General features: G+C 48.5%; 1 protein-coding gene across 1 annotated transcript; it reads right to left on the reverse strand.

Annotated features, from left to right (window-relative positions):
* Positions 1-4,051: 4,051 nt before the first annotated feature.
* Positions 4,052-12,536, reverse strand: LOC140536022 (SLIT and NTRK-like protein 5). Its single transcript, XM_072657636.1, has 2 exons — positions 11,754-12,536; positions 4,052-7,899 (listed from the first exon to the last, which is right to left on the reverse strand). The coding sequence occupies exon 2, from the start codon at positions 7,846-7,848 to the stop codon at positions 5,245-5,247; it is 2,604 nt and encodes an 867-aa protein (XP_072513737.1). The 5' UTR covers positions 7,849-7,899; positions 11,754-12,536; the 3' UTR covers positions 4,052-5,244.
* Between the last annotated feature and the right edge of the window lie 333 nt (positions 12,537-12,869).

Raw genomic sequence — 12,869 nt, forward strand, 5'->3', positions numbered from 1 at the left:
AAGAACCACTTTTGGTTCCAGAAAGAACCTTGTTTGAGTGTAAAAAGGCTTTTGGAGGTTCTCTACACTTGTGGTTTGTGAAGATGAGTGTAAAGGTTCTTCACACTCAAACATTTCTAATCCGAAAAAGGTTCTCAAAAGCTCAAAGGATCTGAAACCTGAAGAACCATGCTTGTAAAGCACATGTTTGAGGGTGAGGAACCTTTACATCTACTAAAGGTTTTTAAACCTCTAAAAGTAGAGATGGTTCTTTCTGGAAGCAAAAGTCAAAGAACCCTTTTAGCACCTTTATTTTAAGAGTGCTGTACTGTGCCGTTCCTTAATATAGAACAAAATACAAACAGAAAGAAAAGCTCCTGAAAATGGTTATTTGAGAGATGCCACTGGAGAACCAACCACTTTTGGTTCCAGAAAGAACCTTGCTTGTAAACTACACCTTGGAGAGTGAAGAACCTTTACATTCAGTAAAAGTCCTTTAATCCTCTGAAAGGTCCTTCACACTCACACTTCTCTTTAGCAAGGTTCCTCATGGAAACAAAATTGGTTCTTTAATGGCATCGCTCAAGGAACCCTTCATAGCACCTTCATTTGTTCCTTTATTTACTGTCCAGTTCAAAAACAGCCCATCTGAAAGTTAGCAAGGGTTTCAATCTCAGGGATCTAAAACCTGAAGAACCATGTCTGGATGAAGAACCTTTGCATCTAATAAAGGTTTTTTAAACCTCTAAAAGTTTCTTCTCTTTTTTGAACATGGTTCTTTATGGGTAAACCTGAAGAACCATGTTGGTTAAGCTCATGTTTGAGGATGAAGAACCTTTGCATCTACTAAAGGTTTTTAAACCTCTAGTAGCAAAGGTTTCAATCTCCAGTATCTGTTATCTAACAAACCATGGCAGCAAACGAGATGTTTAAGAACCTTTACATCAGGTGAACCTCTAAAAAAAAAAAAGAGGTTCTTCACAATCTCTATTGCAAACATTTTTGCACTTTATAGAAGCAATTGTGGTTCTTCTACAGCATCACTCAAGAAGCCCCCTGAGTTTTAAGAGTTTACACAGTGCTGTTGCCTCGTTTTGTACCCCTTCAGTTTGACAGTGCCCCGTATCTCAAAGTTAGCGAAGGTTTCAATCTTCTGGATCTGGTACCTAAACAGACCCGACGGATATTAGGTGGACTGGGTTTGCTGTTGCTCGACGTTCATACATAATTTGTCAGCCATTTGACATAATGATACAGAAAGACTCCACACCTCCGCCTTCAAACAAAGGGCATCCCAGCTCTGTTTAAACAAGCCAACAGATAAGCACGTCGCACCGATAGTGCAAACAGAGTAATAATTGTGTGGCGGCGGTCGCAACGTTCAGCAGTTTTGTAGGACGCTGGGGCGCAATAAATAGAGCGACACGCAGCAGCAGAACTGCATCCCCGAGGAGGCGCGACATAAACAGAAGCGGAATCAAGGGTATTCTAAGCAGGAAAAACAAATCAAGGAGGTAAACAGGGACGCGATCTTTTCATCAAACCTCGAGAAACGCTCTCCTCAACCTGCGAAATGAAGGCTAAGCTACGCTTTCCCCCACGGCTCCGGGCCTTCCATTAGCCATCGTGATTAAACTAATCAACAGGCTCATTGGTGCCTGTCAGATAGCATCTCTGCCTTCTCAATTAGCCAGCTCTCCTTGAACTTGAACGCACACGTAGCTGGTCGCACATCATTGCCGTCGCCCAGGTCCCCCCAGGGGCCGCTGACCCCGCCCACCCAGCCACACACACACACCCAACCTCCCAAAAAATGTGACATCTGAATTAATCGGAAGGGTAATGAAACATCGCGCCCGTCCCCGAGCCCTCGTCAGTTGATTAAGAGCGCTATTCGCGGGCAGGAGGTGCATGTTTTATGCCTTTCCCATGATGCAACATGGCTAATGCATTCGTCCATTAGCCAGGTTCCTGTTGGCGCCGTTCAGGGTCACCTCCACGGGCCAGACGCACATAAACACACGCGGAGTGTACAGTGACTCAGAGCAATTAGTGGAGGGCAGATTTGGACGGTGGCGGTAGGGTATCGCATTCACACGACGTCATGCCAAACTACAGATGGGCGGCAATCATTGCACATTATGTATAATGGGAATGGTCTCCTGGTCACGGGCGGGTGGACCACGGATTGGACGAGTCGGGCATTATAAACCAACATGTGACCTTAAAATGCAGGTGCGCTCATTAAACCCTAAATGCACAGCTGTTGCGCTCTGCTCTACGTACTTGGAGTCATTAACGGCCTTATAGCCAACATGGATTGACCAATGAAGCTTGAACGGTCAGAACATTTTAAGGACAATCAAATAATAAAATCAATGATTATTATTATTAATTAAAATAGTTTTGGAGCGTCATCCAAAAGAAGAAGAATCCATGGCTGTGAAGAACCTTTTCAAAGAAGATAAGGTAGAGTGAGCATTGGGCCCGACTGTGGTCCTGGAGGTCCAACCCCTGCCGCCCTGCACACTGTACTGTTTACTCTACTCCCAACACTCCTGATCCAGCTAATCAGCTAATTAACAAGCCCTGAGTAGAAGATGCTGGTATAGAGCAGGAAACCTCTAACGATGTCCAGGGCAGGGGTACCTCCAGATGTAGAGGATCTTCTGACCATCTAGGAAAGAAGGTGGGTGCCAACCAACTAATGAAATAGAAGCCTGGTGCTGTGGGCCACACTCCCCTTCAGGAACAGCAAGGAAGTCCATTATCGGTGTCAAAAACCTCAAACTTCTCACATAATCCTCTCGAGATGCTAACCTGTCAAACGTAGAGGGACATGCATCACAAGGTCCGTCCCCGTGACGATCACCATCCACCCTCAATTAATCACAGCACAATCCAGAGGCAGCTTTTCAGCGTTTCAGAGATTAACACCGTGTCAAGGTTCTGTCCTGCCTTAATAGGCCTTGGTGGCTTTTCGCAGCTGTCTGATCCATCCCACTTCGGTCCAGGAGCCACGGGTTGCTCGGCTAAAGCCCTCCGGCGCAGCCCCTCGTTCTTTCGCTGCGGCTAAAAAAAGCCCTGATCTGGAATAGGGCCCTGGAGTGGAAGAAAAGTGAAGCTCTTCATCATTGAGAATGAAGGCGGGGTACATGCACCCCTGCCCTCGATACTCAGCACGGCCATTTTTATCTCGCGCTAACGTGAGCCCTGTTCATTCTCAGTTGTCAAAATGAGAAGGTCAGCTGACCAGAAGTCAGAGCAGATCGATTATTAGCAGAATGACCTTGAAAGCGTTCTCACATTGATTAGCCCTTACTAGCCGTTCGTCCCGAGGTAGAAAAAAAAAAGAGAGACAATAACGAGGAACGTCTTCAGGACCTGGCGATCATCCTGCTCATCATTAGTCAGAATACCCCGAAACGGCAACACCACGCACTTCATCTCAGCATCCCGACAGAACGGAAAATGACAGGACGGCATCTGTGAACGGTCTATTCCACGCAGCAATTTTGATCAATTACTCAGACTATTCATGCATTGATTGTCAAGGTAACATCAGGACGCTCTGTTCCTGAAGCATGTCTCACATGCAGGTTCCAATAAAAACAAAGCAGAAAGAGAAGCAATCACAGGTTCTGTGATTCCAGCATCATTTCTTATTTTGCACCTGATCATGGCAGCGGCGCAGACGTGGCATTAAAATGCACCAGATGAACACACAGCGGATGACTTAGCCTGCGGTTATTACGATCTTGACCCTGTCGTTTTCATTCAACGTGAAACAGCTCCAGCACAGTCCTCCTCCTCCTCCTCCTCCTCCTGCAGCAGGACTTCAGCTCGGCTCAGCGCTGAAAAATGTTTAAGCACCACGTTCCCCCATTGATTGTGTTCGGAGCAACTCTGAACATTGGTTACAAGTATGTATTGATTAGCGGCGCTAATGTAGCTCCTAACGCGACCCTGCGGCACACTTACAGCTCAGGCCGGAGGGCCTCCCCCCAACGGAGAGTTGCGCTTCTCATCTCCCAACAATGACGTGTAAGAACCTGACATCATATTTATTGATGACATAAACATATTTTGGTCAATATAGTGCAATAAGTGGAAAGCAATCAAAACAAATGAAAACAATAAGGGAAAGAGAATTTTGCGAATGCTTGTATAAAAATAGGTGTTACATTAAAATATCAGTATTACACAACATAATTATTACTTCAATTATCATTTATGAATTTTCAATAACATAGTAAAATACATATTAAGAATGAATACACATATTCATTTTTAATATATAATAGTCATATTAATAATTCCTCTAGCGATAGACAGGAAGACCCTGTGGCCCTCCGTTGATTTTTTTATTCTTTTTTTTTTTAGTTTGTTTGTTTGTTTGTTTTTCCCAAAAAAGTGCAGACGGCATACAAAGACACTTTTCTTTTGAAATCTTTAAATGAAGCAAAAGTCTCTCTTTGACATTAGGGGGAGTTGGGGTGTGCCACCGTTGAAAGAAAGCCACTTGTACAATGCAAGCTACAGTAAATGATCAGAAGTTACAAACAGAAAGCTCGTACAGATGGTTATGGTACAGGTAATAGTGATGGATAATCAAATAATGTCGAAAATACATGGCAAAGAGTATACCAATAAATACTTACTTACAGACTAGAGCAGAAGAATAGTCCTGCACAGTTAGATGCACTGTAGTACAGTGTTCTGTCAGATGTCGGGTGATTTTTCTCTCTCTCTCTCACTCTCTCTCAACCTCTCTCTCTCACTCTCTCTCTCTTTTTTAATATATATATATAAACGTTTTGTGTTGCAATAGTTCACAATATCTGCATGATTATACTCCTGAAAAAATGGACTCGGATTAATCTGTACACCTACATTTATGTGTATTCAATCTTCAACTTAAAAAAATAGATTTTGCATCACCAGTTTTGTTTGTTTTTGTTTTTTTTATATCACAACTCGTGCTTTCATCCATTTCAGAGAGCTTTTTTTTAGTTGCTGTTGCAGTTGTTCCTGTAATGTCATGTAGCTTTGAAACTTAAAGTAATACAGTTTGGCACACCCCGTTGTAGGACTTGCTTTTTTTTTGTTTGTTTGTTTGTTTGTTTGCTTTTCATGTTTTTTTGTTGTTGTTTTCTTTAGAGAAGGTGTACGCTGTGCCCAGGCACCCTCCCTCCAGCGTCAGATGGTACAAGTATAAGGTTGGGAAAAGCTTTTACAGTACAGTGTGTATTATTAGACCAAGCTTTAAAACTGGCTAAACGTCGTCTGTTTCTCAAGAACTTCGAGGTAGTCCGGCTCCACTTGGAGTTTGGCCTTTAGTTCCAAATACTCGTTCCTGTTGGGCTCCACGTAGACAGTACTTGGCGCCGTGCCGTACAGCACGGTCTCGGGATGCAAGTACTGCCGCCTGACGTCGAAATTCGGGTTGTACGTGTAAGCTCCAGGACTGGGGTACTTGTACTCGTACCTACTTCCAGTGCTGGTCGGAGTGGCTTTGTCTGGCTCCAGGATCCCCCTGAAGAAATGTTCGGCGTCCTGGACGGTGGACGGCTCTTCTCGAGGCTCGATGGTGCTGACGGTGTAATTGGGGCTCCGCAAGGTCGGATCCCTTTCTTCTTCGGGCGTATTCCGATAGCTAACCACCTTCAGCTCGTGCAAGTCAGGGTAATCCTCAACAGCGGTGCCTTCCCTGGACCTGTAGATGGGGTTCTTGCACATGTGGCCCAGAGGGTGAGGGATGTACTCGTAGACGTGGCCTGCGGGCGGCTTGACTTTAGGAACGGACCGGTTGCTGTAGAGGCTGTACTGCAGGTTGAACGAGCTAACATCCGAGTTGTTGGTGCTGGTGCGGTCACTCTGCGACTTCTTGCGCCGCTTCATGACCACCACAAAGAGCCCAGCGGCCACAAACACGGACATGATGAAGACCAGGAGAAGGCTGAGGATAAGCACAGACAGAGGGACGGTGCTCGTAGGGGTGTTGTACCTCGAAGGCATCTCCGTCGTGGTGACCCTGCCTGCCAAAGGCTCCTCCGAAGGAGCTATTGTCGACACGACTATATCCGAATAATCGGGACACAACAGCTCAGGAAGAACTCCCCGCATGTCTTGGCCTGCCAGCCTCTTTGGAGTGGCGCAAATGACATCATTGACCACGGTGCCAGAGTTTAGCTGCTCCAGCCATATTTTCATTCCCACCACGTCGCACGAGCAATCCCAAGGGTTCTCGAACAGATCGATCTGCACCAAAGCCTTCAGCTGGTCCAGAACGCCACTCACAGGCAGGTTCTGGAAGTGGTTGTTGCGCAGGTTGAGTCTAGCGAGCGACAGCGTGGAAAAGATGCCTCCCGGCAAGGTTTTCAGAAGGTTGTTGTTAAGGAAAAGCAGCTGAAGGTTGGGCACGAAACGAAAGGTGCCTCCCACGATCTCTCGTATTTTGTTGTATTCCAAATAGAGGTACTGCAGGTTATGAAGCCCAAAGAACATGTCTGCAGTGAGCCTGTCGATCAAATTACCATTCAAGTAAAGCCTGCGAAGGCCAATTAAATCCCCAAAAGCCCTGTCCTGTATGAGCGCTATCCGATTGTTTCCCAAGTGCAACAAATCCAATCCTTCGGCCTCAACGAAATCCGATCTGCGCACGACGGGGATGTAATTCCCTGTAAGGTACATCTTTTTGGGATTGTATGGCTTGGGCTTTAGATCCGATATGCTTTCAATCTTCCTCTCCTGGCAGTTGACATTCAGCCCGAGGTCAGAGATTTGCAGGTTGCACGTGCAGGCTGTGGGACAATCCAAAGGCACGGGGGATTTGGTCTGGAAAGCTATGATGGGTCCGTAGTTGTAAGGGTTGGCCGGGATGCGAGACGTGGGCTTGGATCTGGTCCTGTTGGACTGCCGGGTGCCCTTAGTGGGTCTGGAGGAGGATCTAAGCACGGCTGAGGAAGTGGCCGAGGCGGTTACCGCAGCTGGAGTCGTCTGGAAATATCCACTAGTGCTGAGAGGAGGCGGAGGGCGCATTTCGTACTCCGAAATGGCTCTTCTGGGACAAAGCTCCTGCTTGGAAACCTCATCTAGGTCTCTGCCGTGCAGCCGGAAGGGAGTCTCGCAAACCACCTCCCCGACCAGTGCTGTGTATGCGATGCTCTCCAGCCAAGCCTTGAGGGCAATCAGCTCGCAAGAGCAATTCCATGGGTTCTCCTCCAGCTGTAACTCCACCACTTTGTCCATGTGCTCCAAAAGGCCGATATAGGGGAACATTTTCAGACGATTGCCCCTGAGGTCCAAATGGGTCAAGGGCACATTGCGGAAAATGTTCGGAGGCAGCGACGACAGCAGGTTGTCGTTCAGAATGAGCACAGTCAGTTGGTGGAGCCTGCTGAGAGTGCTGGGCTCGATGATGCTAATGAAATTGTAATCAATCTGAAGGTATTCCAGGCTCTCTAATCCGGCGAACGTATCGTCCCTCAGAATGTCAATTTTGTTGTTGTTCAAGTGCAACCTCTTTAATCCCTGGAGTCCGTTAAAAGCCCCAGTCTCCACTTCGGAAATGTCGTTGTTGCCCAGATGCAAAATGGTGACCCCGGTGTAGTTGATGAAGTCGTTCACGGACAGTTTTTTCAGCAGGTTCCCCGTCAGCAGGAGGTGGTACGTGGAGAAATGCACCGGGCTGATTTCCGACAGCCTGACGATGCCCCTGTTCTCGCAGCTGACTGTCAGAATGCCCTCTTTTTCCTCGCAAGTGCACAGATTCCTGCAGATCTCCCCATAATTGTCGTACATCTCCACCAGGCTCAGAGAAGCGGCAACCAGCAAGATTATCGTCAGGATCCAGACATGCATTTTCATGGGATTGAATGACCCAGATCACTGTAGTGCGGCTGCAGACCCCGGTGTCATCTGGAGAGGGAGGGAGGGAAGGAGGGGAAAAGGCAATTAATGTCTTTTAAAGCATTAAAACTCAAAACATTTCGTTTTCTCTTTCTTTCTGTTTTTTAAATCGAAGCAGGTTGCTGGTGTGTAAGGACCGGTCAGGGTAATGCATGGTGAGCGAACACATCAGCAGGATTACCTCAACCCAGCACATGCAATAATTGCAGATAACACTCAAGTACAATGCTGAGGCCAGAGTTTCCAGCCTCTACAATGTTTATATGAAGACCGGGCTGGGAACTACTCTCACAGTCTGAGGAGGAGGGTGGTTAACGGGAGCATAGGAAAAAAAACCCTCTCAGAGTCAGATGCCCTGATGCTTTTTTTTTTGCCTACCTGAGCTCATGCCAGGGTGATTTATGCAACGCTATGGATCACAAATTCACCCCCCTCCTCGACCAACACAAAAAAGCTCACGACGTTGAAAATCGAGACCAGCTAATCCTGTAACAGCACCAAGACGCAAACGTGTGTGTGTGTGTGTGTGTGTGTGTGTGTGTGTGTGTGTGTATCTCTATCTCTCTATATCACAAGAAGCAGGCGAACCTCGTTTGGAGAAGAGAGAGAGAGAGAGAGAGAGAGAGAGAGAGAGAGAGAGAGAGAGAGAGAATGAAAAGGAGCAGCAAAACATTTTCTCTCGGCACTGCGCAATTTGAAGGCGCATCCCAAAAAGCCTAAATCATCGCGTGCAGGGCGGAATCTCGGGTCCAGAACGGGGGGAGAACCGAGGAGAACAGACGGGGGGGCGGGGGGGGAGGGGTGGGGGCGTCATTACCGTGAACGGTGCTGGAATGCATGCTAGAACCCCAAATACACAAGCCCCCTAAAAAGAAGCGAGACCCCAAACATGCAGGAGATACGGCGCGCGTGCACGTCCACATACCCCCACCTCCTTCCCACCTCCCTCCCTCCTTCCTTCCCTCCACCTCCCCACCCGCCCCCAAACCTTCCTTCAGTCCAAGACGCTGGCTGGACTCACCCTGCATATCCGAGCTCTCCTGCTGGTTTTTGGAAGGGGGGGCGAGGGGGGGGGGGGTCGCTTCTCTCGCGAACGCGCAACTCGAGTTTTACGCACGAAACCCTAAAAAAAAAAAAAAAAGCAGCGCGAGCCGTAAGACGTCGGCGCTGCACGGTTCGGTTCGGGCCGGCTCGGCTCGGTTAGGCTCGGCTCGGCTCGTGTTTCAGGCACAGCTTGGCCTCACGCGGTGGCTCGAGCGACGTCATCGAGCGCGTCTCTAAACAAAACGGGGATTAAAGCGTTTTGTAGGCTCTCGTGATTCATGCAAATGAACTCTTTCTGTGGCTCGAGCGCTCACTCTCCCTCTCTCTCACTCTCCCGGGTGTCGAGAGAAGACTCACGCACGCAGGCACGCGCACACACACGGCTCGGAGTGTGTGTGTGTGGGGGGGGGGGGGGGGGGGCATTAAAGCATTAAAAATAAATAAATAAATAAATAAATAAATAAATAAATTGATATCCATAATCCTGCTGATAAAATTCTAATGAATGCGCGAGAGATCTCCCAGCCAGTCGAACCTGCAGCTCAGAGCCGAGAGGTAACACTATAGGCTCCGGGACCCCAGAGCCTCTCTGGGCTGCTGTTTAGGTTAGTTGGTTTGCTTGTTAATTTCTCTGGGTTTCTGGGATGGAAGGAGAAACCTGTTCTGAAGCACCGAGCGAGGAACCAGCGTAAGCTCCTTTCCACAATAGTCTGACTGTTCGGCCGCCAGAGAAGCCTAATTCAGTATTCCAGATCCATAGCAGCAAAACTGCATTCATGGCCAAGCACGGGTAAAGACCGAGAGACCCAGGAGAAATGGCCAGCTCCTGATCAGTCTGAGCTCAGTGGGCTTCTCCAGAGAAAGCCTCGAAAGCTAGATCCTGACATGTGGAGATCCCATAGACGAGGAAAGCTCACCATGCTTAATGCTTAAGCGCATGAAGATCTGTAGATACAGCTCAAAATGTATGGAGCCAGAGAAATCTGGCCCATCTAGATCAAATGGAAGGCTCTGTAGAACATCTGAGCATCGTAGGCATTCCTATGAGCAACAACAAAACCCAGCAAAATCTAAAAACCATGAGAATCTCCACAGAAATTCAGAACATCATGGAAAACTCCACCACAAGAAAACCTGAGAATCAGGGTCATCTCTAAAGCACTCGAATTTCCACAGAAACCCTGACGCCATGAGCATCTCCAAAGAAACTCTGAGCACCATAGAGCTCTCATCAGGAACAACCTGAGCACCATGAGCATCTCCACAAAAAAAAAAAAACCCTGAGCATCATGAGCGTCTCCAGAGAAAATCATGGAGACCTCCAAAACCTCTACACACTACAAGAATCTCTAAAGAAAACCTGAGCACCATGGGCTTCTCATCAAGAGAATCTGAGCATCAGGGAAAGCTGAGCACCACCTCAGAAAATATGAGCATCGTGAAGACCTCCATGGAAAATATGAGCATTATGGGCATCTCCACAAAAATAGATCTGAGCTCTAGGACATCTACTAAGAAAGGCCAAGCACCATGGCCATCTTCAAAGCAATTCTGAGCACCATGGGTACCTCCTCAGGAAAACCATTAGCACTATGAAAAGCTCCACTGACAATCTGAGCACCATTGGGTATCTCCTTCTAAAAAAGCTGGGCACGTTGGACATTTCCAAAGTAAATACTGAGCACCTTGGAGAGCTCCACGGAAAACCTGAGCATCATGGGCATCTCCACAAAAAAATAGAGCTATCTCCTTAGGAAAAGCTGAGCACAATGGCCATCTTCTAAGCAATTCTGAGCACCATGGGCATCTCCACAGAAATGTTGAGCGCCAAGAGCATCTCCTCAGGTAAAGCTAGACACCTCGGGCATCTCCAAAGCAAATACTGAGCACCATGAAGAGCTCCATGGGAATCTAGAACACTATGGGCATCTCCTCTGGAAAACCGGGGCACCATGGCCATCTTCAAAGCAGTTCTGAGCACCATGGCCATCTTCAAAGCAGTTCTGAGCACCATGGGAACATCTCCATAGGAAATGTGAGCATTAAGGGTTATCAACTCAACGCAGAACAATCCGAGCACCATGGGCATCTCCTCAGGCATCCCTGAGCACCATGGAAAGCGCCACAGCATTTCCGAGCAATGTTGGCATCTCTTCCTGAAAACCTGAACACCGTGGGCATCTGCTTAGGAAAACCTGAACACCGTGGGCATCTCCACAGATAATCTGAGCGCTGTGGGCATCTCCACTGCAATTCTGAGCACTATGAAAAGCTCCACAGAAACCCTGAGCACAGTGGGCATCTGCTTAGGAAAATCTGAACACCGTGGGCATCTCATCAGGAAGATCTGAGCGCCATGGAGAGCTTGACGGAACAATCTGAGCACTATGGGCATCTCGGCAGAGAAGGAAACCACCACGAAGAGCTCGAGCCGTACAGGGAAAATCTGAGCACAGGGGTCTAGAGATGCCGAGAAAAGCTCGGGATAAGCCTCGACACCCACGGACATTTCCATAGGTTACAAAATAAAAGATCTGAGCACCTCTACGGGCAGCTCTGAGGGAGTACGATTAAGGCGACGGAAATCTAAAGCATCACCGACTGCGGTTAGAGGCGTTCAGCACCGCGGAGAGCGGACAGCTCCACAGCGGCGTTCAGCACCGCGGACAGCTCCACCACGGCGTTCAGCACCGCGGACAGCTCCATATCGGCGTTCAGCACCGCGGACAGCTCCGCCGGAGCCCCGCTGCAGCGCGGACAGCTCCACAGCGTTAGTGATAAATGGCGTTTCATTCTCTTTCGGGTTCCTCGCTCCTTACCAGGCTGAGCGTCTCCACTGCGCGCGCATCACGACCCGTGCCGTCTCCCCTTTCCCTCGCGGCTCGATTCCCACCATCCGCGCTCGAATCCTCGGTTCTATTCCTCCACACTCTCATTCGCTCCAGCTTCTCCAGAACACAGGCGAACCCCGAATCCACACGAGCCGAAACGTCCAAGCGTCACTGGGGGCTTCACAACGTCAATAGGTGTGTGTGTCGTGGTCCAGAACCTCCACACGAACCGAGCCCATCCTGTCCGCGAGGCGAAGAACCGGAGAAATGCTGGTTCCCCCGGTAGCGTCTGCGATGGTACAGCTCTCTCTACCCCTCTCTCGCTCTCGCTCTCTCTCTCTCTCTCAAACACACACACACACACACACACACACACACTCAAACACACTCTCGGTCTCGGTCGCGCGCGCGCGCACCCACAGCCTTCCTAAGGAGTCTTTATGATTATATCCAGCGTGAAGCTCCAGAACGCAAAGAAACCATCACGATTCGCTTCAGGTCGGTTTCAGCGTCGAATTCGCTCCGGATTCTTTTCGGATTCGTCGAAGCTTCGTCCGCCTTCATCGGGTTGCCATATCAACCAGCGCTTCGGCAAACTAGCACAACTTGGAATGCCATTGGCTCGCTTATTTGGTGGGAATATTTTAGCACTGAAAGCACGCGAGCGGGAGAGCGAACGAGCGTGCGTGCGTGCATGCATGCGCTCGTGTATGTGTGTGTGTGTGTGTGTGTGTGCATTGAAAGGTAGAGCGCGCGCGCGCGAGGGAGAGAGACCTATAGAGGGCAGTGCAAGGCGGTAAAAGGACTTTGGTGTCTGGATTTAACGAGTCAGTCTGTCACAGCGCACAGCAACACACGCGCACGCGCGCGCGCACACACACAGGCTCGAGCGCGTTTATGTAATCACTGTAACTATCACATTACTCTGATTGCATTTAACCCTGGATTGCCTCGAGCAACACTGCGAAGTATACACGTGAAAGCGCGCGCGTGTGTGTGTGTGTTTATAATAGTGTGTTAATGATAGTGTAATTCAGCAGCAGTATTCATTATGACATCCACAACAACCATACTAATATATATATATAGTATTACTACTGTTCA

Source organism: Salminus brasiliensis, chromosome 15 (assembly GCF_030463535.1).
Source record: "Salminus brasiliensis chromosome 15, fSalBra1.hap2, whole genome shotgun sequence".
Lineage (NCBI taxonomy): Eukaryota > Metazoa > Chordata > Actinopteri > Characiformes > Bryconidae > Salminus > Salminus brasiliensis.

What these genes read in the sequence shown, in the direction of transcription:
- LOC140536022 (XM_072657636.1), bottom strand. Translation starts at nt 7,848, where the DNA reads ATGAAAATGCATGTCTGGATCCTGACGATAATCTTGCTGGTTGCCGCT.